Below are 24,428 nucleotides of genomic sequence, written 5' to 3' on the forward strand. Positions count from 1 at the left end.
ACAGCAATCTATATGAACATGAAAACCTATTGGATTTAAGCATTCCAGGTCATGCATATTTGTATAATAAGATGGGGATGTAGTTGAAGGTGCCCAACACCTTATATCAGGTGTGCATAATTATTAGGCAAATTTGTTTTCTTCTGGGAAAATGGGCCACAAAACAGATCTAACAAACTCTGAAATGTCTATAAACAATTTTGAAGTGTTCTAGAGGGATGTGGCTGTCTTGAAATTAGCAAGATGTTGGTCACGTTGGCACAGAACTATCAGATGCACCGTTACAAAGTCATCAGTCTCTTAAGAAATGTCACTGCCAAAGATTGAGAAGAATTGAACGTGAAGCTACAAAAAAATATTACCCTGCAGTCCTATCATATTCCAGAACAGAAACCAACACCGAGTGTCCAAAAGAACAGGGTATTGAGCGCTCAGAGACATGGCCAAGGTAAGATAGGATGACACCAGACAACCATTTAACAAGTTAATTAAGTCAAGACTGGGTCAAAAATACCTGGGGACAGTTTTCAAAGGTATTATGGATGTGTGAAAGTGACTCTTGACAGACAGGGTGGATGAACCCATGGCTGGATCTTTTACAGGGAGAAAATCACATAATTTACGAAGACAATGGTATTTATGCAGTAATCTGCTGGTATTTGAGTGGAACTCTGATCTAGCCATAGGCTCATCAACCTGGTGCATTAACAGTCACTTTCACTAGTTCATAAAGCCATTGAAAAAACTGTCTTAAGACATTTCTTGACCCGGTATTGACTTAAGATTCTTGTTGAGTGGTCTTCAGGTTTCAACCTGTTTTACCTTGGCCATGTCTCTGAGTGCTGAGTACAATGTTCTTGTGGACACTCGATGTAGGTTTCAGTTCTGGAATATTACAGCACTGCAGGGGAATAGTTTTGAGGTAGTTTCAGCTTCAATTCTTCTCAATCTGGCAGTTACTTTGTGGGCACACGTCATGTGACACTGATGGCTTGTAACGGTGCATTAGATGGATGTGACCAATATTTCAAGACAGCCACACCCTTCTAGAAGACTTCAAAATTGTTTATAGTCTTTACAGAGTTTGTTAGATCTCTTTTGTGGCTCATTTTCTGAGAGGAAAACAAAGTTGCCTAATAATTATGCACACTAATTTTGCCCTGATATAGGGTATTGGGCTCCTTCGATCACACCGTCTCTTATTATACCAATATGCATGACCTGGAATGCTTAAATCCAATAGGTGTTAATGTCCATAAAGGGTGGTGTCGGACAATATGCATAAAATGGACGATATTGTCAAAAAACTTGTTTGCCTAATAATTCTGCACACAGTGTAGAATTTCATGTTTATGCAGGTTGATGTGGAAAAATATGCATGAAATGAATATGATCAAAAAACTAGTTTGCCTAATTCTGCTCACTCTGTACGATATATAGTATCCCTTTTAGGGAGACAACCCACATGTAGAATGCCGCTTTCACTTTTAAGTATTAAATTCCCATTTATTAGGCTTTTGCAAAGAAAAAAAAGATGAGAAAGAAACAACCATAAGTAACCTTTTTAAACCTTTAACCGTTTTAAAACTTTTTCCAGGCTGCAGCGTGGATTTTAGGCTTCAGATTAATGGGCCTTTTACCATCTGCTAAGCCCAAAATCTGAATGTCTAGGCTGAACATTTTTACACACATGCACACACACACTAGCTAACTTGACATGAAACTACGCTGGACTTCCCGGTGTGTGTAATCTTGCAGCTATGCATCACGCTGATGGTGTTTTAGCCCTGATTAATGGTTCTTGGCAGTAGGCAAGGGGGAATTTACTGCAGTGGCTATTTGCCCCAGTGTCCAACACTTTACAGCTATTTATTCAGGCCCGCACTCTCCCCGTCTCTACTACAACCAGTAGCAGACAGTGGTTCCCAAATTGGGGGTCGGGACCCCCAGGGGGTTAACAGAAGCTACTTTGCATAGTGAACAGGAAATCCACGCATTAACAGCCAACATAATTCCATAAATTGGTTAGTAACACAATTCAATTTGCATCTGGAATATCGGGAGTGGGGGTAGCAAAAATATTCTGAGGTCCAAAATGGTTTTGCAGCAGAAAAAGTTGGGGAACCACCAAAATGGCCCAGAGTGCACAGGATCGAACCAGCTGGCAGCATGATCCAGAAAGTTCTGGAATTCTGCGGATGAATCTTTGCCAGGCAGGAGTGGGCTCGGATTTGGAACATGGAGGACTCGGTTACTATATACACACACCCTTTCCCACTTCAAATACACAATCGTGTAACAGAAAAAACTGACAGAAAAGAAAATGTGGGCTTGCATTTACACAGGTGAAGCAGTTAGTGATATAATAGTCTTAAAGCAGAGCAAGAAGTACAACGCTCATCCAAACCAAAACAAACTTGAAATAGTGAGCCTAGCTGAGTCTTCCAAATCAAATTATATTATTATTCTATATAATTATTATATCATCATGTGCTGGACCGGGTCTTCTCTGGTCAGTTTAGTAAATGGAGAATTTCCTCATATATTTCAAGCATTTGGACACATATACAGTTATGGTGCTTGTACTTTCAGGCAAATGACTCAGTGCTGTCTCTTGAAGCCCTATACAATGCAATGTGCAAATTGAATGTCAGGTAACACAATCAGAATCAGGGTGAATATTTAGCTTTATTTTTGTTAAAACACCAGTACACAGACCCAAAAATAAAACAAGACATAATTTACAGCATATTCAATAATAAAAGACCGACACACACAGATAAAACATACAAATTTAGCTCATAAAAACCTATACAGTATAAACAAGACATGGACAGCTGCTTTGTCATCATAATACAGGCAAAGTTAAATCCTTTCCTGTCTAACACCACACACACACACACATCCCAACACACCCACCTGTTACCACATCTCGCTCACACCCACACACTTGACATGTGTGAACTGCTGTGTTTTTTTCTTCCAAAGGATGGTATGACTGAAAGACTGAAATGGTATTTGGCACCAAACTGAGTTTGAACATGTCAAATCTGGCATTTGAACAGAGGGTGCTAGATTCCACTGCAGATACAGACTATGTACCTCTAGTGTGTGGGGATTGGGCTGCCTGCCTACGTACTCTTGTATATAGACATGTGTGGCTACGTGTGTGTGTGTGTGTGTGTGTGTGTGTGTGTGTGTGTATGTGTGCGCAAGATAGTGTGAATGCAAGAACGTAGGAGGCCCTGCTAAAATGTCTGGCTCAACTCTGAACTGATATCAGTTCACATCCACTGCATTCACACATTTACAACTACAGTTTAACATGCATTCACACGGGAACACACACACACCACACACACACACACACACACACACACACACACACACACACACACACACACACACACACACACACACACACACACACACACACACACACACACACACACACACACACACACACACACACACACACACACACAGTCTTCCCAGCACAGCAGGCCTTTTCAGTGCTCAGGATAACAGAGTGATGAGAGCATCTAGAAACTTCCCTCGGTCCTCTGTCTTCAGCTCAATAACTACTCCAGCGATGGATGGCGCAGGCCAGGATAAATGAAAGATGAAAAAATAAATGGGAGACAAAAAAGGACAAAAGGCAGAGAGATGAAGAGAGAGGGTTAAGTTCAAGGGAGGAAGAGGCGGTGGCATGTTCATGTTCAAATATTTTGTTGGGGGAGAGTCAGTGCATAGGCTCCCGTGTGCCTCCACATCTTAGTTAGGGGAGTGTATGTGTGTGTGACGTCTATACATCACAGGAGGTGAGGGGGGAGAGTGAAAAAAAATCTGCTGGAAGTTCGGGAAAGGCATCTGGCACCAAAGTGAGTGTTCAGGTGAGAAACTTCTCATGTTTGCATGTGCACTTGTGTGTTTGGGTGTGCCTGCAAGCCCTATGTGGGTGTGTGTGTGTCTGCATACGAGTGTGCACCCTGTACGAGACGAGATGTACATAAATGGAAGAGAGTGCAAACGCACAGTTGAAAAACATTAACTCCTATGCTGTAGCATCACTATGATGGATTGCATTAGTGGGAAGGAACTGGGCCCTATATCTATATAAAAAATACTCTACTGACTACTGACTTTAATACAGGATGTCAGAGCCAGTGCTAATTAGTGTTTGATCTAGAACTTCTAGTCCCTTTCTTCATATTGTACTATAGATTGTATTTCATTCAGTGCTTCTGCCCTTGTACGCCATGTGTCATTTCAACTTAATGTTTACATTTCACTGTGTATCTGAACACACAGTTGTAGCATAAGCATCACCACTGAAGAGAACAGCTGCCACCTAGTGGCGCCAAGTGGGAGCAAAATGACCCCAAAGAAAAAACAAGAACACTAGTTTTAGCAGTTCCTTTCCAGAATTCATGCACATTCACAGATTTTAAAATTTTCACCAGCATCAAGTTTAAAGTATTCATTTCGACTGGGAAATGTGCACTTTTCATACATGAAAAGATGGATCTTTCTCCATGGCTCATTTTAGACCTTATTTTAAATCACTTTGGACTTTTTAATGACGACAAACAACCCATGCATGCGATATATTGTGATGGCAGCACATTTGTATTACTTTTATTTAGTCCGTCTTTAGCGAGTCATTTTAAAGCGTGCACATAATAATTGTTTCCGTTGTTTTGTATTGTACTGCTCCAATAAAGCACTAAAAAAATAAAGGCTTCACTAAGTTGAAAGAATTTAGTGTCTGTAATACTGTGCATTTATGACTTTTCAACAGCATGTCAAACATTCTTAATTATTTAAATTATCTGCTATACAAGCAGTAAGTTTTATTACTGCAATAAGATGCATCACATTACACTAGTACTGCTTTTAAAAGAAGAGTAAAACACTCACAGCCTGAAAAAAAGTTTTGGAAAGCATGGAAGCTGTATGAGGACAAAAAGGCTTACTTGACGTGTCGAAGCGATCGTGCAGCGTTCTGGAGTTTGTGCTCTCAGCAGCCTTCTCAAATGCCCTGCCAAAGAAACTGCCAGGTGGCAGGGGAAGGGATTGAATATTATATTAGCCTATTTTTGTTTAAATGCACAATGCTTCTTCACACGATACAGCCATTTCTGGAAATGAGCTAATTTTAAAACCTCCCGTTGAGTTAAATGATTTAGTTATACCTTTCTCCTGTACTTCCGGCCATTGTTGGAGTCTGGCTGTACAATTGTGTACCTTCAAGCTACCATATCATTGAATCTTATGGGTCCAGGAAGCAGCTAGCAGGACCAATAAGATCCAATGATAATCTGTAACTTTTAACTAGAAGTAGCATTACTAGACCAAGAGAATGACTGAAAGAATCGAAGAAAGATAATCACTCAATCATTTAACTGAAGCAGAGGTGTACAATGAATGTACTTTAAGAAATGGTACAGTATCGCTTTAAATACAAAAGGCCTGCAAAAAAAAGCAAGGTGGTACAGAAAGACACACACACACTTACTTTTTCTTGTCTGAGGTGTCAGACTCAGGTGGGATGCCCAACAGAATAACGGTGCCTTTCTCCATGTCCAGTGGAGCTGCCATAATCAGCGGCAGCACCTTACAGCGCTTATTACGGGTCTAAAAACACACACATGCACAATAAATGAACACTGATGAACTCTTAAACGGTTCAAAGTGAGCTGGAAAGCCTAGCCTTTAAACATGCACAAATAGAGTGGTCAAGCGGACAGAGAACCGTACTGGTGCTCATTTTGAACCATGTTCATGCTGAAAATCTGAGCATTCAGGAAGAGGAAAGTTGGTTCATTATGTTTCTCCTCTGCGAAGCATGGCGATGTAGATGTCAGTAGGTTAATGTAGGCAACACACAACCTGAAGTACACAATACGGCAGTGGTTCTCAACCTTTTTTGAACAAGCGCCCCCTAGGCCCCATCACAAGCCTCACAACGCCCCCTTGACCTCATCACAAACCTGACAACGCCCCCCTTAGTAATATGAAAATGAAATGGACCAATGCCCACCAATGGCAAATAAGCACCGCCCCCTCAAAGCTGTATCCTTACAACGCCCCCTAGAGCTCCCCAACGCCCCCTGGGGGGCTGTACCGCCCCCTTTGAGAAACACTACTATACGGTATGAGCGCGAGTGGTGAGCCGTTTTGCACAAACGCAACTGTTGTGGGAACAAGCATTACATTACACTTCGCTGACGCTTTTATCGTCCCTGGAGTATGGGTGGAGAAGCTATGACCGGAGGCCGTTTACAGCCCGGGAGGATGTTTTATCTGCACCCCAATCAAATTTTAATGTCATGCAGTTTCACATGAAATATGACACGTTTTGAGAAGCAATCTTAGAAATGACATTTGCAATACAATTGAGTTATATAATCATTTTCAGGAGACCTACTGAAGATGGGGTCTGTTGTAAAGGTGGCTGCCGATATAGGCCTAAAGTGCAGGGGGAAATCCTGGTTTGTGTTCCTAGTACGGCCCTTGGAGGACTTTCTAAAATTTGAAGTGATTCGAATGAAAAAAGGTCCCTCACCCCTGCCCTGGAGCAAGGTGGAGTTGAGTGCCTTGCTGAAGGGCACTTCAGCCATGAATGGAGGTGTAGAGAGGACAGGTGGGATGTGAAACTGCAACCCTCTGATCTAAATACCAACGCCCTAACCATTAGGTCATGGCTGGCTGCCCAATCATCTATCAGCGCCATTCTGGCTGGCATGAGAACAGCAACATAGCAAGGGAGTGAGAATCGGGCTTACCGACGACACAAAGGCTTTTAGCAGGTACTTGCACAGCAAAGTCAAAGCCATCGGCTTTGAGAAGAGCTTCACATCTGGGGTACCCTACAAACATAAACACAATCTCATGAGTATGGTAACAAAAGGATGCTCTAGCTGTACTAAAGACATGAATTGGTGAAACATTTAAGGGATGTAAAAAACGTGGATTGAGAGGAGAGGCTGAAAAAAAACGAGTGTGAATGTATGTGCTCGAAAGAGAAAGAGAGAGAGAGAGAGAGAGAGAGAGAGAGAGAGAGAGAGAGAGAGAGAGAGAGAGAGAGAGAGAGAGAGAGAGAGACTCCATGAGGTAGCAGTATAAGAGGGGAACATGGGACAATATGAGGTAGGTGTGGGCGTGTGTGTGTGTGTGTGTGTGTGTGCGCGCGCGTGTGCGTGTGCGTCTATACCTCCATGAGGTAGCAGTATAGGAAGGGCCCCTGGGACAGTATGAGGTTGGTGCAGATGCTGCTGGCTATGGTCTGCTGAATGGCCCTCAGCTTCTTCTTGGCAAAGTCAATACCCTGATGCAGCTGCTCCAGATTACTCCTGGAGGGGGAGGGGGAGAGGGAGAAAGTCGATTTAACATCAACGCGTTCACATTCATTCTAATGAACTAAATATTATTAGTAGTGGTGTGTGAATGCATAAAACGTATTGTAGTACCGGCAGTATGAATATATATACACAGTATGTGCTAGTGTACAGTATATGTGTGTGTATGTTTGTGTGTGTGTGAGGGGGAGTCAGAAAAAAGATCTATTGCAGTGTACGCGTCTATGTGGGCACACAAGTGTAATCATCTCTGAGTGTGTACCAGCTGGAACAGTCCAGCGCCCACACATCTGAGAGAGACAGTGAGCGAGCAACATGGTGAGAGAGACAGAAACAGAGAGAGAGGGAGAGAGGGAGGGCAGCAAAAGAAAGAGCAAGAGTGAAGAGCAAGAGAGAGAAAGGGCGAGCTAGCAAGAGAAAAAGAGCAAGAGAGATACTGCAGCCAAATGACATGGTCTGCTACACTCTCATTATTTACAGTGTGTAGGTAGAAACGCAATATCGTCAAGTGTACCGGCTGAGGCAGTCCAGCGCCCGGATGAAGTTGTCTGTAGCCGTCTCTTCCTTCTCCACATTCTCCAGCAGGGCTGCAGCCCCGTGCACCACGTCTGTTGCTAGGAAACGGTTCTTGAAGCCAAAGTGAACGCTAAACGTCTGCACACGGATATCCTTTAAACTGAAGAGGAAACAACAAACAAAACAAAACCTCACAAGAATCAGTACAGCATTCATACAAATGCTAGAAATAAAAGTAACAATAAGAAGATTGAAAAATAAAAAAAGAAGAGAAAAAATATAGTAGGACAACACAGCACTGAATTACCCAAATTTGTTGGAAGACTCCTCTATGACTTCACGAAGGTTCTCTTTGATAGTCATGTCCATGGAGTTAAACTTCTGTCTGACCTGTTTCAAAGGAAGACTAACACACAAACACACACACAAACCCTTAGGATATGTGGCACAAGTGTCACTGTACAAAGGAAATACAAGTGCGCAGGACAGGGAATTCAAAATGTGGTTTCTCCACCTCCATCTACAATATATTATCAAATGTACAGTACAGGCCAAAAGTACGGACTCACCTTCTTACTTATGCATTCTCTTTATTTTCTTGGATTTTCATTGTGTATTTTCATGCAGGGTATCAAAACTGTGCATGAACACATGCAGAATTACGTACTTACCAAAAAATATCATTCTAGCCGTTGTCCAACATTAATGACAGCCGTCTATCCACCTGACATCGACACGGCACAACTGATGGCCCCACACATTTCAATAAGCTTATTTTTGTCTATTTTCAAATAAAAATGCCCAGACAGTCATGTCAATCCTAATTGAACATTAAAGTCCTCCAATAACTCACTAGAATTGTAGAACTGGAATTTTGAGACCTAAAACCTAGTTTTAAACACTTGCCAATACAAGCATTTTACAGACATTTTCTTGATATGATATTGAGTCACAGCCAGTTACTTGGAGAGGTCAAACCTGTGTTGGAAGGAATCTGTGGCAGGGGTTTTCACTTTTACTTTTTGTATCACTGCTTCACCTAGATAACCAGCTATGCTGACCAAGTGACCTATTATCAGATCAAGAAAATCTGTCTTGTATTGCTTGTATAAATTAAAATGGACTCGAATGACTGGGTATTTTTACTTGAAAATAGACAGAAAAATAAGCTTGTTGAAACACGTGGGGCCCTCAGTTTTGCGATGTTGACGTCACTGTTTGGCATTTTTTGATATTTCTTAAATAATTGTTTTTAATTTATATATATTTTCATTTTTTTGTTAAGCAAAAAAATATACATGTGTTCATGCACAGAAATAATACCCTCTCTGAAAATGTATTATGTTCTTTAAAAAGCCACAAAAACAAAGATAATTAATTAAATGAGAAGGTGAGTCCATACTTTTGGCCTGTACTGTATTCGCTCACCTGCCTTGACTCATACATGAACTTAGGTGCCATCATCCCTTTCCTAACCCATAGGGTTCAATATGATATCGGTGCACCTATTACAACTTTAATTCATCTGGTAAGGCTACTCACAAGGTTGAGGAGTGCATTTATAGGATTTTTTTGACCATTCTTGCAAAAGTGAATTGGCGAGGTCACACTGATGTTGGTCAAGAAGGCCTGGCTCTCTGTCTATACTCCAATTCATCCCAAAGTTATTCTATTTCGTTCAGGTTGGGTTTCTGTGCAGGCCAGTCAAATGGAAAGGCGCGATTCATAATTCCTGAGAACGCATCACCACTGCTGCATTGGTGGCGTGCTTTACACCACTGCATCCAACGCTTGGCATTGCACTTTACATGTCCAACCACTTTGTGCCTGAGCTGTTGCTGTTCCCAGAGTCTTCCATTTTTTATGATAAAGGTGACAGTTGAAAGTGGAATACCGGTATACTTGAGCAAGGAAATTTCATGACTGGATTTGATACACAGGTGGCATCCTATGACAGTTCCATGCCGGAATTCACTGAGGCCCTGAGAGCAGCCCATTCTTTCACAAATGTTTGCAGTCTGCATATCTAGGTGCTTGATTTTATACACCTGTGTATAAGGCCAAGTGATAGGGACACCTGATTCTGGTCATTTGGATGGGTGAGCAAATACTTAATGTAATGTATAGTGTATATGATGTCATTCAATCAAAATTCCCATAAAATTGACATTTTCTGTGTTTTTCCCCCTTCTACAGTACTCACCCCATGTCTGCGAGGAACTCCTGTAGTTTCTTCTGGCCGTTGATGGACCAGAGCTTGAAGCCGCAGGAAGTGTAGCAGGAGTTGCAGATGCTCTCATACAGAGACCAGTGCTGATACAGAGCCAGACGCAGACTACACCACAGTTAAGGATTTTACACAAACAGAGACACACATTTTACACATTAACAGAGATGGAGGGAGATACAATGTATGACCGAGAAAGAGGGAGAGAGCGCAATAGACCGAAAGAGTGCAATTACATGCTGGGAGAATTCCGGTTTCAAATGGAATAGTCAGTATTCGGTTTGAAACAAGGTCCGGAATATTCCGTTCACAGGTGTGGAGGAGCGTTGTGCTACCAGAATATTCCAGGAATGTGGATTTAACAAAGACCTTGCATGACCCGTGTGCAAACCATACAGTACTAAAGTACATTGTATGAATGGTCATGCAACCAAATAATTTCCCCTTTGGGAATTAAGACAGTAAAATCAACTGAAGTCAACTGAAGAGACACAGACGGCCAGATGGAGGCATGTTGGTGTTTGGTTAAGGATACTCGTACTGGAATGAAATCCTCATGCAGTCGATGGATAGAGAGTTCTCCTCATCCTCATTCCTGTGGTTGTGCCGCGACACGTGTCTTTGTAATGTGGCAATGTCTGTCACATACTTCATACTAAAAACAGACACGCACAAAATTATATGAAGCAAAAGAACAAAGTGCATCTTTATACATTATGCTTGTGGGAGAGAATGCAATTTATGTTGTCACGAATCATAAATGTGCCCTTACTTTGGGATTTTGTCATGAACCCATTGCTCTGTCAAACCAATAATGGCCCACCTATCGATGGAAAAAACACACAAATCAACCACATAGCAGTACATTGGCAAATGGCAAAAAAATAAATAAATATCTTGTGTAAATCTTTGCCTTACCACAACATGTCTTTGTTATCTTTTGTCATAACCCAGGCCAGTTCAAAGATGACCATAGCTGCCTGAAACGTCACACAGACACATTATGTTACATCTTCCGTTGATTAACAATCGATATGGTTGAAGAGACACAACTATATAGGAGCAGAAATCCTTACAGAAGTCAAAATAGACTTATGTCTTGTTGAGATGAAGCATCAATGAAATGGCAAAAACACAAACTGACCTCATGGAAAGTATGGGTTGCGTACAAGAACTGCTTGTAGGATGCTGACAGCATAAAATACTAAAGCAGTATGCATGTCTGTTCAAAGAGCAAGTGACATCTTCATTAAGAGATACATCATCATACTTACTGAAGTGCCATGGTACTCGTACTGCTCATAATCAAACAAGATCTCTCGTCTGAAATAAAACACACACAACAAATTGTAGACTCTCAAATCTATTCACTTCAAGTCTAAGGTGCTGTGTCCATGTAGCCCAGATGTGGGCAAACTCAGGCCTGGGGGCCACATGCGGCCCGCTCAACCATTTCATGCGGCCCTCAGAGCCTTTCCAAGAAAAAAAATGCAGATTCATATGGTCACTCATTCTTAAATTGGCTACCTAAAACAAGGGTCTTGGAAAACTAAGATTGCTGAAGTCTACATCTAGATACAATTAGCAGGAATGGCATGAATGACAATGGTGTAATGATGTTGGCGTACACCATTTCTTATTATTGGCATGGGCAAGTTGCCTATGACATCCGGCCCTTTGGTCAACTTTCTAAACCCAATGAGGCCCTAGGGCCAAAATAATTGCCCACCACGTAGCTGGATATTTTTATATGTGGATATTTTTTTTCTCCTGGTTGCATTGGTTTTGGCCTTCCGTTTCCACGTAGCAGATATTTAAAATCCAGGTATAAAAAGCAGGAGAAAAAAATATCCTGTTTAGAGGGCTGAAATGCATTTGTTACAATGGAGGATTTATTTTTATCCACATGTTGCGTTTACACCTCAACAGGAGAAAAAAATACCCTGCTAAAAAAAATATCCTGCTACGTGGAAACAGCACCTAAGGCCAAAAATCCTGTATTCAGTCTGTCTTGTAACGTCATCTCTATAAATTGCTGTAAAGGCACCTGATGCTAATCAGCATTAAGAAGGTATCAGAACAGCTGCATAACATTGTACGCAAAACAGCTTGAAGAGGTTTGTTACCTGCGTGCCTCCCACTCTCTCTTCGCTCTCTGCCTCTCTATCCTTCTCTCCACTGCACCCTAGAAACACAACACAAATGATCAAACACACACACACACACACACACACACACACACACACACACACACACACAGTATTAGTTGAATGTGTACGTACTACACACACCATATGCACGCTAAACATTGATATTTAACCCTGTTGCTGCCACTTTTAAGCCCAAGAGTCACAGCTGTACCACTGGAAAAGTATTTCCTTTGATTTGGATAACCATAGTAAGCCTGTGAGGGTTGATTAACATGTGCTACAGCACATGACAGAACTATAAAACCAACCCAGTCTCAGACCTTCACGCTTCAATATTTGATGCCAAAAGTTCCCCTTTTGGATCGCATCATGACAAAAAAAGGCCACATGGACCAGATCCAACACTTTCCTTTAACCAATTAACAGTCACTGAAACATGCTTGCAAAAGTGGCTGCTTTTTGCTTCACAATTTGACACAACAAGGGTACCCCTTTTTGTGTAATGATGGTTGCTATTTGGGGTCATATATTGAGGTTTAGTCAAAGTGTCAACATATGACAAGCTGGATGTGAGCCTGTGGAAAACACAAAATATACTGCACAGTCTCTTTTGACAAAAAGAAATGCAGTCGCCCTCACCTCATCAAAACGCCTTCGTTTCCCAGAGGGCTCTGACCCATCATCGCTCTCGTTGCCAGAGTCCTCTCCTTCTTCATCTTCATCGTCACGGAAGATGTCATCATAGTTGGGGATGTCCAGGTCATCATCCTGCTTGATCAGAAGTTTGATCTGGACACAGAGAATGTATGTGACTGACTTTAAAATAACTGCAAAAATGTACATTGAAATACAGATCAGTATGGCAAAAAAAAATGGTGATTAACACACAAATTTTTGATCTGGAAGGTGAAGCATGTAGTTTTCTAAACATACTTAAAAATAATACCAATTTTGAGTATGGCACGTGGGTAATTAAATTAAGAAAGCAAATAAAAGTAATGACACAAATTAAATGGCCTCTGTAAGGTTACCTGAGTGTCATTGTAAATGTTGACAACATCAACAGGTCTGTGCGTGTCGCAGATGAAGAAGATGGTGTCGTCATCTGGCTGCAGAGTCTCCAAAAGGTCCACATTGGCACCACAGTTGATCAGCACGAAATAACGATACTGGACACCACAAGCATATGCCAACACGCACATAATGAAAACAAAAATGTTCAAGCGAAACAACAAAACAGTTGTAGTCTATTAGGCTAAGTTCTCATGAATAGCATATTAGCAATGGATGCCATTTCCATACCAAGGTCCCACTTGATATAAAACAGAAGATTTGTTACACTGTCAACATTAAGATACAGAATAGGCCTAGATGTCGGTTGTAAACTAGTGATGTACTCCACACAATCAGAAAAGCTAGGCATCACAGCAAACCCAAGATGTCACATGCTTGGGCTTTCTCTACAATGTTCAGTGGTGGGGACTTTGCTGTTTTCTAACTGAGATGGGCAATTCCTTACCTGATCTTTGTGCTCCGTGAAAGCAGTGCTGAGGTCCTGCCAACCAGTCACAGGCACCAAAGTGTACTGCACTTGATCGCAGTGGAATAAAGCCTAATGTATACAAACAGACATGTCGGTTTATGAAGGACACATATGGGAACACTCAAGAATGTACAGTCACGCTGAAGACACTCACCTGAAGAACTTTGCAGGCGCATAAAGCATCAATGTCTGGCGCAACCAGGAGTGCTACTCTCTGAACAGGGGAGTTAAAAGCATACAAGGGTTTGTTTTAACACGTTATTGTAACAGAAAACGTACATTTATCGTGAGAACACTTTGCAGCTATGCCATGATAACGCTGAGTTGTAAGTAAATGGGGTAGCAGATTAGCAAAACACTCAACGTTAGCTACTAACATATCCTCACCTGGTGGACAACAACGTCATAAAATTCCTTTCGAATATCGGTTACAAACATAGTTAAAAGTTGCCCGACAACACCGCTCTAACAAACGTGTAAAACTTAAAAACAACGAAGCATAAAATTGATAAAATGATACAAAGGTAGTTGGGCAAGTTGTTTTCGACTAGTTCTGTAGCGCTTGAGTTTCCTTGTTAAAAATCTGGCGCCAAATGCGATTATTGTAACATTGGGCGTTCTGAAGTGAAATAACCAATGGAGATGCTCGTTCCAGACAAGAAAATGACAAGCAAGAAACCAATAATATTTTAGTTCATACCTGGCTCTATCCAATCGGCTGTCTCATTTCGGTACATCCCACCCCCATGCTCTCAGCAATTGAAATCCATGTGATATTTGACAGACACATTGAAATACAGTGATCTACGTGGTGTTACATGTGTCATCTAAAAGCCTCGATCACTACTGATGTGTTTTGAGCAATAAACAAATATGTTATTTAATTATCGCGCATCCATGAACCACCCCTCCTGTCTCCTGATTGGTATTTTCGGGTTTGTTTTGCTGTGTCGTCACTTCCCTTACAGCTGCACACTTGGACTTCCTGGAGATGAGATAGCAGTCTGTGAAAAAAAGCTGCAGTTGCTATTGTTTTGGACTATTACTTTAGTTACACATAATTTCCAGACATGGTACGTACACACATGTATTCTCCCTGAACTTTTACTCTAAGTAATAGACATAATTGATCATTAGCTGTGCGTGTTCACGTACCTCCTTTTACTGCACCGATAGAAATGCTACAGATTAAAGTTAGCAGGACAACGAGCGAGCTAGTTGGATTGTTGTTTTGTTGACATCAATCAGCGATTCTGTCATGTCCTACCAGGAGGATAATTCAGTCCACTGTAACAATCTAGGTGACGTGTTGTCAACGTGTCTGTGATCATTTGCACATAATGGAGTCTGCTCTGCTGTTTGATACTGGTCGACAGTCAACAGCCATCTTGCTTTAGCAAGTTTTAGGTTCGACTGACTATACCGTTTCCAGTAGAGGTACTGCCCTGTTGAATTATTATAAAATATGGTCTTTATTTCCAACAGTTCTCCTTCAACATGTTTGACCACCCGATGCCCAGGGCCTTCCAAAACCGCTTCTCTACACAGTACCGTTGCTATTCAGTGTCCATGCTTGCGGGCCCCAACGACAGATCTGATGTGGAGAAGGGAGGAAAAAGTATGATCTTTTTACATGAAACGATTAAATTGTTTGTCCTGTCAGTGTTCGTTTATAACGAGCCTTTTAGTACAGACGTAGTGTGGGGTGCAGACGTAGAGTGCACTGTTAAACCAGGCCAATCGCACAATATTATGGTTGAGCTGAAATACTACATTGATTGAAGATGATGGATTATAATTCTACACATGTACTAATGCTTCTGTTTTTGTCCCTATAGTCATAATGCCACCTTCTGCGCTGGATCAATTAAGTGAGTACACAAACTAAGACTTACTGAATGTATATTCACATCAATTAGTATGGTATGAATGTACTGTATGTCTGAACTATTGTATTTCTGATGTCCTCCAATTTAGGTAGGCTAAACATCACATACCCAATGTTGTTCAAACTCACCAACAAGAACTCAGACAGGATGACCCACTGTGGAGTTCTGGAGTTTGTGGCTGATGAGGGAATCTGCTACCTGCCACACTGGGTAAGATTCAAAAATAACAAAGAACTAATGTGATTTTAACCACAAGTCATAATGAAGTGTGTGTGTGTGTGTGTGTGTGTGTGTGTGTGTGCGTGCTTGTTGTGGATGTTGTTGATCATTTCCCTGTATCAAGATCCAACTAAATGTACATCGCATTCTGAATGATTAGGCAAACATAGTCATTTTAATTAATGTTAATCTGCAAAATCTGCATAAAATGGATGATGTGGTCAAAATCCTTGTTTGCCTAATTATTCTGCACACTGTGTGTGTGTATCTGTGTGTGTGTTGTAATACTGTATATGTCAATTCATGGTTTGGTAAATGGTTTTGTCCATCAGATGATGCAGAACTTGCTGCTGGAGGAAGGGGGGCTGGTGCAGGTGGAGAGTGTTAACCTGATGGTGGCCACGTACTCAAAGTTCCAGCCTCAAAGTCCAGACTTCCTCGACATCACCAACCCCAAAGCAGTGTATGTCCCATCTGTAAACATGCAGAATCAGCTGAGAAAGAGGGAGAGTGGGAGATGAAAGTTAGATTTTACCAGCCACTTTGTCTCTGTTATGCTACATTTGTTCTTTATTCGTGTTTTCTGCAGGTTGGAAAATGCCCTGAGGAACTTTGCCTGTTTGACAACCGGTGATGTGATTGCCATTAACTACAATGAAAAGGTGATGGCCATGTGCCGTTGTTTTCCTACACATTCTTTAATCGTTTTTTTGTGCTTTGTGAAGTGATTCATGTTATATTAAATGACCGGGACATGTCTTACAATTCCTTTTAGATCTATGAGCTCAGAGTTATGGAAACAAAGCCTGACAAAGCGGTGTCAATTATCGAATGTGACATGAACGTGAGTAGACTACCAATAATGACAATAATATTGCAGCCACATTTTGTTGACTTACTTTTAGATATAAAGTAAATGAGCACACACAGCATTTATAGTTGATAATTTGTTGTAGAGAAAAGAATATGCACACAAGCAAACCAATTACATATGTAGTTAAATGCTGTTTGAGTTTAGTCATGGTGCTAGCTTAGACTGGGAAATCCCATGCTTCCTTGCACGGTCTAGCGATAACCGTTCTTGCTTGCCATTTTTGGATTCAACCATGAGTGAATGGAATTTTGTGAACATCTAAGGAATGTTGTGTTCTTTAGAATATACTCTGGATTGTTTTGTTTTTGTAGAACGCATTCTGGCATGGAATGTTGAAAAACCTAGATGTTCAGTCTTCTGTGTGGTCTCTCTTTAAGGTCAATTAACAGATCACTGATCTTTAATTGTATAAAATGAGATGTTTTGAGTGAATGCTATTGTCTTGCATTTCAGGTGGATTTCGATGCTCCGCTGGGATACAAAGAGCCAGAGAGACACTCGCATCACCATGAAGAACCTACGGTATGGAGTTATGGAAAATTACGAAATTTACAATTGAAACAGACTGCATTCAAATGTTTTCTCACTTTTTTCCATCATATTGGGGTTTGTTGCTGCTACATGTCCACTGGACTACAATGGACTATGCTGGACTGCACTGTGTGTAGCACAGCATAGCCTTGACTTTTTTTGTATTTTATTATTATTATTATTATTATTATTATTATTATTATTGTTGTTTTGTCTTCTATTCCTTCCCCTAAATATTAAATGTTAATTGTATTTATAACTGTAATCAGTTATTGTTACTGGCTTATCACTGGTCCATCACTGTCACTCCCCAATGTTAAATGCTCAGTATTCTTATCACTTCATCACTTTACTGTTATTGGTACATCATTGTTACTTGTTCTATCTTGCACTTTGAAGTCAGTCTGTAAATGTCAGTCCTGTGAATGTCTATGTCCTTCATGGTAGAGAGAGAAACGTAATTTCAATTTCCTTGTATGACCTGTGCATATGAAGAAACTGACAATAAAAGCTGACTTGACTTGACTTTTGTCTAGGAGGAAGACACAGATCCCAGCAACTATGAGATGGATCTTGGATTCAGAGTAAGTGTATTGCTTCTATCATGACTCAAAAACTAGCCTAGCGAGCCAGACCCGTACAGCAAAAAGCTGTAAAAAAGCTGCCCCCGGGAGCAAATTCAATTTGCGGTCGCTAGGGGCGTCTAGATTTCTAGGCTACTCAAAAACAGGAATTATAAATTGAAACTGAAGAGAAACTCTGATCAACACAAATGAGATCTTTTTGATTTTTAATCTGTGTAGAACATGCCACATACTACAGTACATACTGTAGTGTCCATGATGAGGATTTCTTAGTTGTTCATAATAACAACCAGTAACACCACTGTTCTGCTTTGGTTATTAGGCCTTCACAGGATCAGGCAACCGTCTGGATGGGAAGTTGAAAGGCATAGAGCCCAGCCCTGCCCCCATTGACCCCAGTGACATCAAGCGGTCAGTTGCCCTCAGAGACGAGATCTTCTGCGTCGCCTTCAGTCATTTTCCTACACCACCATGAGCTTTTTCCACTTTTGCTTTCCATTTAGCATACCACCAAATCGCTGAATACATTGGTTCTGTTGAAATATTAGGGACATTTTTGGGCCTTTTTGTATAGATTTTGTAAAGCATACCAATTACTCAGTGTAGGTCACATCATAGATGGCTCATGGCACTAAGAAAAATATTCTATTTGCATGGTGTCTGCCACTGACCATTGAAATTATGCCAGTGGATAAATCTCCAATGTCCTTGTAGTAAGCTAACCTCCCAATCAATCCTTCATACTATGTGTTTTATATGTTTGTCTTATTTCTAATACATCTAAAGCTGTCTCAAATTGGTGATGAACAGAAGAGATGCATGCATGTCTATTCTTAAGTCCATGTTTGTCCATACAGAGGGATCCCCAACTACGAGTTCAAACTGGGTCGCATCACCTTCATCAGGAACTCCCGTCCTCAGGCACGCAGAATGGAGGAGGTGAGAACAGAGGCCATTTATTGCTTCATTCTGTGTTTCAGACCTTTTAACAATAGTATACCTTTAATTTGTTTTATTTATTGCGGTGGCCAGTTGATTTCTTTTGTTGTTTCGTGATGAGTATCTTGCGGTAGCAGTGTGGCACAAACAAGCACAACAACAACAAAGACAGGTGGGAAAAACTGAGAAGTGTTGGTGAATTTCTGACTATGGTCTTTGACAATGTGTTTGCAGGATGATGCGGGAACCAGTTTTATTGCATTCTCAGGAGAAGGGCAATCTCTACGTAAGAAAGGACGCAAGCCTTGAACAAACGGCATGACAACACATAAGTCATTGAAAATAAACAAAAGAGAAACAAAATGGGTATGGATCCTGTTGCCCCCCCATTACCAATTGGGTATTTTCCCCTGGGATATTAGCAGGTGAAGATGTTTTTTGAGTGAGTGTTTTCTTGAGTGACTGTGACCACTTTCTTTTCTATGCAGAAATAAAAGTGTGCGCGCGTGTGTCGGGTGTACATAAGGACAATTATTTCAAATCATTGGATTAGCTCAATTGTTTTGGTTTATTTATACTTTTAATCATTTATGATCTTCAATAAAATTGCCTCCGCCTGTAATATTTCATGCCTCTGACTCTTTCTTGACATATACCCTCCAAGTGCAAAGTGGATATTAATGTATTACCATTGCATGGTATTAAAATATCTTATACAGTATGAAGAATGCATAGAAATCAGGTTACGTTATACTTTTTTTTTTTTTTTTTTTTACAAACAGTTACATTTTGAATGCATAACCTGACCCTCAGAAAATGAGGAGCCCCAGTGGAGATTAACATCAGGAAGCTAGCAACAATATGCATAAACTGCCGGAAGTTAGCTGTTGTGCCAGACTTCACGCACTTCACTTGACACAAACATGGCTGGGTCAGACACCGATGCATACTGGAGGGTAAGTTTCTGTTGTGTTTTTATATCCACCACCACATAGAGTATGCATACTTTACCTCCAGGAAAATGGGCAGTTATTCCAGTAAAAGATAAGTATTTGGTATAGATAACACAATGTACCAGAGACCTGTTTATGTTGTTCGTGGCTAGCTAGCATTGCTACCATTGATGGCTAATGTCAACTTCCACAGCATTTAGGGTGCTGTCCTGTTAAAGTCGATGTTTGTGGCTCATCCTTTGTCATTTGTTTTTAAATCATCAGCATACATACCATAAGTTGTTTAAGGATTTTGGTCCACTGTTGACATGATGACGTTACAATAACAGCTGTGAAGTCTGCCAGGCTCAATTTAGCTTGTCGACTGGCTGCCAAAACCCCTACCTGCTGCTGCCTGATTGTTGTTGGCAGTATATCCTCAGTGAATGTATCCTGACTAGCAGTTAAAGCTCTACATACATACAGCCAACCCTAAAGGAATTCATTTAGGAAGTCTTTAGAAGCTAAATATGTGGAATGTTATAATGCCTGTGCTCTTTGGCTTGAAAAATAGTTGAGAAGTCCTCTTTAATCATGGCTATGGTGTGCCTCGATCAATGCTTTAATCCATTTTTAAAATACACGACACAACTTCAGTATGAACAGTTGTGTACATGTCTACCTATAGAATGTATGTCTGTGTACTGTCATGGTTTGATATATACCCATTATGGTGTTTGAGTAATGGATTGCAAGTGTCATCTGTATGTGTCCTGTCATGGACTCAGTACTTTTCCCAACTCAACTATTCAAATTTCCTTGAGACATTGTCCCATTGTGACGACTTTGTCCCTAGACTCCTCGCACTTGTGAAGATTACTGGAGTGAGTTTCGACACTGCAAAAGTATACGGAACCGCTTCCATCACTACTACACCTTTGGCACGTTTCCTGTCTGTGGACAGTGGAAAGAGGACTACGCCAGCTGCAAAGAGTGGGAGAAGAGCAACAGCACTCAAGCCAAGGTGGGTGAGCCAAGCGGTGCCAGTCAGCAGAGTAGCTGCAGTAACTCTTTTTGTACTGTTCCACTCTGTCTATGGAAAAGATATAGTACACAATAAGGCACTGGAGATGTTTCAATGTGACCTGATCAAGAGTCACATGGGGGCATTTGTTCAAAAAAGATTGAGAGGTTGAGAACCACTGACTTGCACAATTCAGACTTGTTTACAGCGTGAAATCATAGTAAAGAAGACTGTGATTAAACAGTAAATTGGCATGCCATTAAGTGACTTGGTATGGTAAGTCTTTAAATTAGTATCTGCAAATTGAATGTCTTGTAATGTTGTCGTTTGACATTGCAGGAGGCACTACGGCAGAGTGAGCGCCATCGTGTGGCAGAACAGCGGAAGTTCACCCCCGTGTGGGAGCTGAGGAAGGAGCCGCCGAGTGACTGGCACATGCCCCTCAATCAGGGCAAGGACTCTTAAACAAACTGCCCTGACAATCTTCACATGCCTGCACTGCATTACACTCTCACGGAAACACTTGTCAATACCTCATCTATTCCCCATACGGCCATTCTGTATTTCTCTCCCAATCAGGGACTTATTGTGGTCACTGCCAAAGTACAAAGGAGTTGATTTCTCAAGGCCTAACATACACAAGAACTGCTTGGTTATGCAAAGTGTGTGTAGTGTGCCCTTTTGTTGTCGTCGCCCCCCCCCCCCAATCACACACGTGGACATACTACCCACTTGAGTGTTTTTCGGATCAAAGCGTTACCCGTCATAGCGGAACTCTCCTTCACTGATGGGAGTCCAGAGATGCCCATCTTATCTGTTCAGCCAACACCAGTGACACCTGTAAGCTTTGAAGGTTGCTTTGGCCTGTGAGATTAAACCCAAAGGGATACATTTCAAGAATTTTATGAGAAATCTGTTAACTCTAACATATGAAGTAAAGCTGATAATAGTCAAGACCAATACTTTGGTATTGTTGGTAAAATGAAATTGTATGGCACTAGTGTGGTTTGTTACTGGAGTCAGGATGAGCTCAACTCACTTTGAAGACAGTGGGTTCTTTCCATTAGCCTAACTCCCGTCTTCCCTGGTGGTTGTGGCCTCATGATGACCTCGCAAGATGTCGTTGATGACAAGTTTAATTCAATACCTTGCAGAAGTGCAATTCAAAAGTAATTTTCTCATTTTCGAACACAATGTTGAATTGGGAAAAGTCCCCCAAAAGTTGACTAGAGTGACAGTGGGGTAAACTGTTTCCTCCATGTAGGCGGGGCATCAGTGAAGCGTGAGGTCACAGGCACAGGTTAAAGACGGGAGGTAGGAAAAAGGGGCTGTGCCCAGTTTTCCAGATTGCGTCTGCACTAAACAGCTTGATTTCCTTTAAATTCATGGTTGCTACTTTGGGTACCCAGGAGATACCATTGGTGTGCATGTTCTGTGGAAGGCATTTATACGAGCAGATATTGATCTTACATCTGACACTGGAAGATTTCTACCACCAAATCAGATAACTAAAGATGTATGTTTAATTTTTTGTTTAATGTTCGAAAACAATCTTATTTACAGTGCTCTTCATTTCAAAAGCAAATGCACAATAATATAAAAAAAGACAAACGGCATGACTGGTTTCTGTCAATAATCTTCAAATGCATATGGTTCACATGAGTCTGGTGTTTATTCTTGTCTTGAGTAAATGCCTGAGCTCCCTTTTCTCAAAGAGGAGAACGGCTATAATTTGAAATGTTCATCTTTCTGTTCAAAACACCTCATTTGGGTAACTGGTGGGAGGCAGAGACCTCCAAAAAAAAAACACCCCTTGCTAGACGTTTTACACCAGTCTAGTTTCACATGTAAAACTGACCAAAAAGATGGCACAACGCAACCCCAGATGAAGAAATCTCAGTCAACAGCATTGTCACAGCATATTAGTGTCCAATGTAGTAACTCATGCTGGAAACACACACTGATTGACGTAGTAAGTAACAGAAACGCAACATCCTTCACTGTGTGTAGACTTTTGTCTTGTCGTTGTATGTGCCCTCGGGTGCATCGTAGTTGTGCATGGGTGGAGTGTAGCTGGGGCCCTGCTGGGTGAAGGGGAAGAGGGCAGGGTCTGGGGCCAGCGCTGCCTGGTAGAGCTCCTCTGACTCCAGCCTCAGCTCCTCCAGGGCCTGCCTCTGGGCCTCCACGGCTCCCTTAATGGTGGCCATCTCCGCCTGGTGCTGGCCGTGCTTGAAGACCGTCCACTCCTTGTGTAGTAGCGCCCGGCGCTCGCTCTCCTCGAATGACAGGCGGGGTTCGCTACGTACTCTTGAGGGGAATGGAAAGAGGAGAGGAAGTTAATGTCTTGGCAATGGGCAGCTGTGATGATGTGCTTTAGCAAAGGGCACACAAACGGCTGATCCAAACCGTTCTACTGTTAACAACGGGACTTCTTTGAATTTGACATTTTGTAGAACCAACAAAGCTTCTAGGAAAGAGGACTTCAATGTCTTTAAAGTAGACATCCAGTTGCTTACAGCTATTCTCTTTTGATAAGCATGACCTTGCAGAATGACAATTTCCACACAGAATCTAAAACTATTGTGTGACGAGAAGAACATTGCAAGAAGACAGTCTTCCTCTGTGAGCCACCCAACAGGCTGCTCCTTCTCCAACAAGACTCTCATTCACCTACCTCATTTCGTCATAGCCTTTGGCAGATGGGATGAAGTCTTCAATGGGGATGAACTCAGGTGGAACTTTTTCCAGCTTCCTCAGCCTCTTCTTCAGACGCTCTCGCGCCATTATCTCTCGGCGAGGGTCCACTTTCTTTTTCTTCCTCGGCTCTGCTCTGCAAAACAGAAATATGACTTCACGAAATGCACGGCAAAGGAAAAGCTACCTTCAAAAGCTCATGGACATCCCGGAATGACAGGCAAGGATGGAGTCATCTCAATGTCATTTCGAAGGATGCCAGTGCCACCGTGTCATATGCACTTACCTCAAAGGTGCAGAAGTTTTAAGGGACATGACTGATGCAAACCAATGGTTACACCTTTGGAGGCCGGTTGATGAACTGTAAAACAGTAATATGTGATGCGAATTGTAATATGCAACACGTATGATCAGGAAACTTGTACCACATCACAAATTACATGATGTGCCTGACATTTGCCATGCCTAGCATTCTACCCAAGTAAGATTTTAAAAAGAGTAATCATATTGTAACAGTCTATTAAAATGTAATACATGATGTAATGATCAGATGTGGCACTCAGACACATAAAAAATTATGTATATCAAGTTCCCATGTCGAGACATCTAAGATGGCTAACAGTTAGCATAACATCTCAGCTGACCGAGGTAAAGCAAATAATTGCAACTTACCATGGCATCCCATTCTGTCTGGGTAACAGCGTACTAAAAACACGTGAAAGTAACGAGGACATAATTTATTTCCTTAGACAGATATACTTCAGAGAGAGTGTTTTCAAGGCACTTCGACCTGACTCTGGTTAGCATGCCATCATGCCCACCTTGAGCGTGCGGAAGTGACTGACAGGGGGACGTTGGGTAAAAATATCTGCAATTTGTCAGTTGCACTTTCAGTAAATCCAGCTATAGCTGAGTCATTGTGGACTAACTATTTTATATGTATTC

The 24,428-nt window shown here is 41.4% G+C and overlaps 4 protein-coding genes across 4 annotated transcripts; 2 read left to right on the top strand and 2 right to left on the bottom strand.

Moving 5' to 3' along the window:
• Positions 1–2,669: 2,669 nt before the first annotated feature.
• cdc45 (CDC45 cell division cycle 45 homolog (S. cerevisiae)) lies at positions 2,670–14,394 on the bottom strand. The gene is made up of 19 exons (XM_063194553.1): positions 14,185–14,394; positions 13,952–14,011; positions 13,774–13,866; positions 13,286–13,423; positions 12,894–13,043; positions 12,231–12,289; positions 11,379–11,427; positions 11,023–11,084; positions 10,877–10,927; positions 10,640–10,759; positions 10,081–10,212; positions 8,185–8,283; positions 7,876–8,037; positions 7,217–7,355; positions 6,789–6,872; positions 5,519–5,637; positions 4,977–5,053; positions 3,468–3,581; positions 2,670–3,368 (listed from the first exon to the last, which is right to left on the bottom strand). The coding sequence occupies exons 1-18, from the start codon at positions 14,233–14,235 to the stop codon at positions 3,517–3,519; spliced, it is 1,710 nt and encodes a 569-aa protein (XP_063050623.1). The 5' UTR covers positions 14,236–14,394; the 3' UTR covers positions 2,670–3,368; positions 3,468–3,516.
• Positions 14,395–14,752: 358 nt separating this feature from the next.
• Positions 14,753–19,457, top strand: ufd1l (ubiquitin recognition factor in ER associated degradation 1). The gene is made up of 12 exons (XM_063194554.1): positions 14,753–14,870; positions 15,283–15,415; positions 15,636–15,668; positions 15,775–15,896; positions 16,238–16,368; positions 16,495–16,567; positions 16,681–16,749; positions 17,233–17,301; positions 17,847–17,894; positions 18,217–18,305; positions 18,752–18,833; positions 19,068–19,457. The coding sequence occupies exons 1-12, from the start codon at positions 14,868–14,870 to the stop codon at positions 19,140–19,142; spliced, it is 927 nt and encodes a 308-aa protein (XP_063050624.1). The 5' UTR covers positions 14,753–14,867; the 3' UTR covers positions 19,143–19,457.
• A 220-nt stretch (positions 19,458–19,677) lies between these two features.
• Positions 19,678–22,413, top strand: c3h22orf39 (chromosome 3 C22orf39 homolog). The gene is made up of 3 exons (XM_063195643.1): positions 19,678–19,789; positions 20,622–20,789; positions 21,129–22,413. The coding sequence occupies exons 1-3, from the start codon at positions 19,757–19,759 to the stop codon at positions 21,252–21,254; spliced, it is 327 nt and encodes a 108-aa protein (XP_063051713.1). The 5' UTR covers positions 19,678–19,756; the 3' UTR covers positions 21,255–22,413.
• On the bottom strand, positions 22,307–24,346 carry mrpl40 (mitochondrial ribosomal protein L40). The gene is made up of 4 exons (XM_063195641.1): positions 24,156–24,346; positions 23,770–23,844; positions 23,464–23,619; positions 22,307–23,096 (listed from the first exon to the last, which is right to left on the bottom strand). The coding sequence occupies exons 1-4, from the start codon at positions 24,215–24,217 to the stop codon at positions 22,787–22,789; spliced, it is 603 nt and encodes a 200-aa protein (XP_063051711.1). The 5' UTR covers positions 24,218–24,346; the 3' UTR covers positions 22,307–22,786.
• Between the last annotated feature and the right edge of the window lie 82 nt (positions 24,347–24,428).

The sequence above is a fragment of the Engraulis encrasicolus genome, chromosome 3 (genome assembly GCF_034702125.1).
Source record: "Engraulis encrasicolus isolate BLACKSEA-1 chromosome 3, IST_EnEncr_1.0, whole genome shotgun sequence".
NCBI classification, from domain to species: Eukaryota; Metazoa; Chordata; class Actinopteri; order Clupeiformes; family Engraulidae; genus Engraulis; species Engraulis encrasicolus.

Coding starts and splice junctions, on each gene's coding strand:
- cdc45 (XM_063194553.1), bottom strand. CDS start 14,235: ATGTTTGTAACCGATATTCGAAAGGAATTTTATGACGTTGTTGTCCAC. Junction 13,867..13,951: donor GCGCCTGCAAAGTTCTTCAG/GTGAGTGTCTTC, acceptor TGTATACATTAG/GCTTTATTCCACTGCGATCA. Junction 3,582..4,976: donor CGATCGCTTCGACACGTCAA/GTAAGCCTTTTT, acceptor TCGCTGGAGTAG/TTATTGAGCTGAAGACAGAG.
- ufd1l (XM_063194554.1), top strand. Junction 16,568..16,680: donor CCATTAACTACAATGAAAAG/GTGATGGCCATG, acceptor AATTCCTTTTAG/ATCTATGAGCTCAGAGTTAT. Junction 16,750..17,232: donor TTATCGAATGTGACATGAAC/GTGAGTAGACTA, acceptor CTTGCATTTCAG/GTGGATTTCGATGCTCCGCT.
- c3h22orf39 (XM_063195643.1), top strand. CDS start 19,757: ATGGCTGGGTCAGACACCGATGCATACTGGAGG. Junction 19,790..20,621: donor ACACCGATGCATACTGGAGG/GTAAGTTTCTGT, acceptor CTTTGTCCCTAG/ACTCCTCGCACTTGTGAAGA. Junction 20,790..21,128: donor GCAACAGCACTCAAGCCAAG/GTGGGTGAGCCA, acceptor TTGACATTGCAG/GAGGCACTACGGCAGAGTGA.
- mrpl40 (XM_063195641.1), bottom strand. CDS start 24,217: ATGTCCTCGTTACTTTCACGTGTTTTTAGTACGCTGTTACCCAGACAG. Junction 23,845..24,155: donor AGACAGAATGGGATGCCATG/GTAAGTTGCAAT, acceptor ACTGTTTTACAG/TTCATCAACCGGCCTCCAAA. Junction 23,097..23,463: donor AAAGGCTATGACGAAATGAG/GTAGGTGAATGA, acceptor ATTCCCCTCAAG/AGTACGTAGCGAACCCCGCC.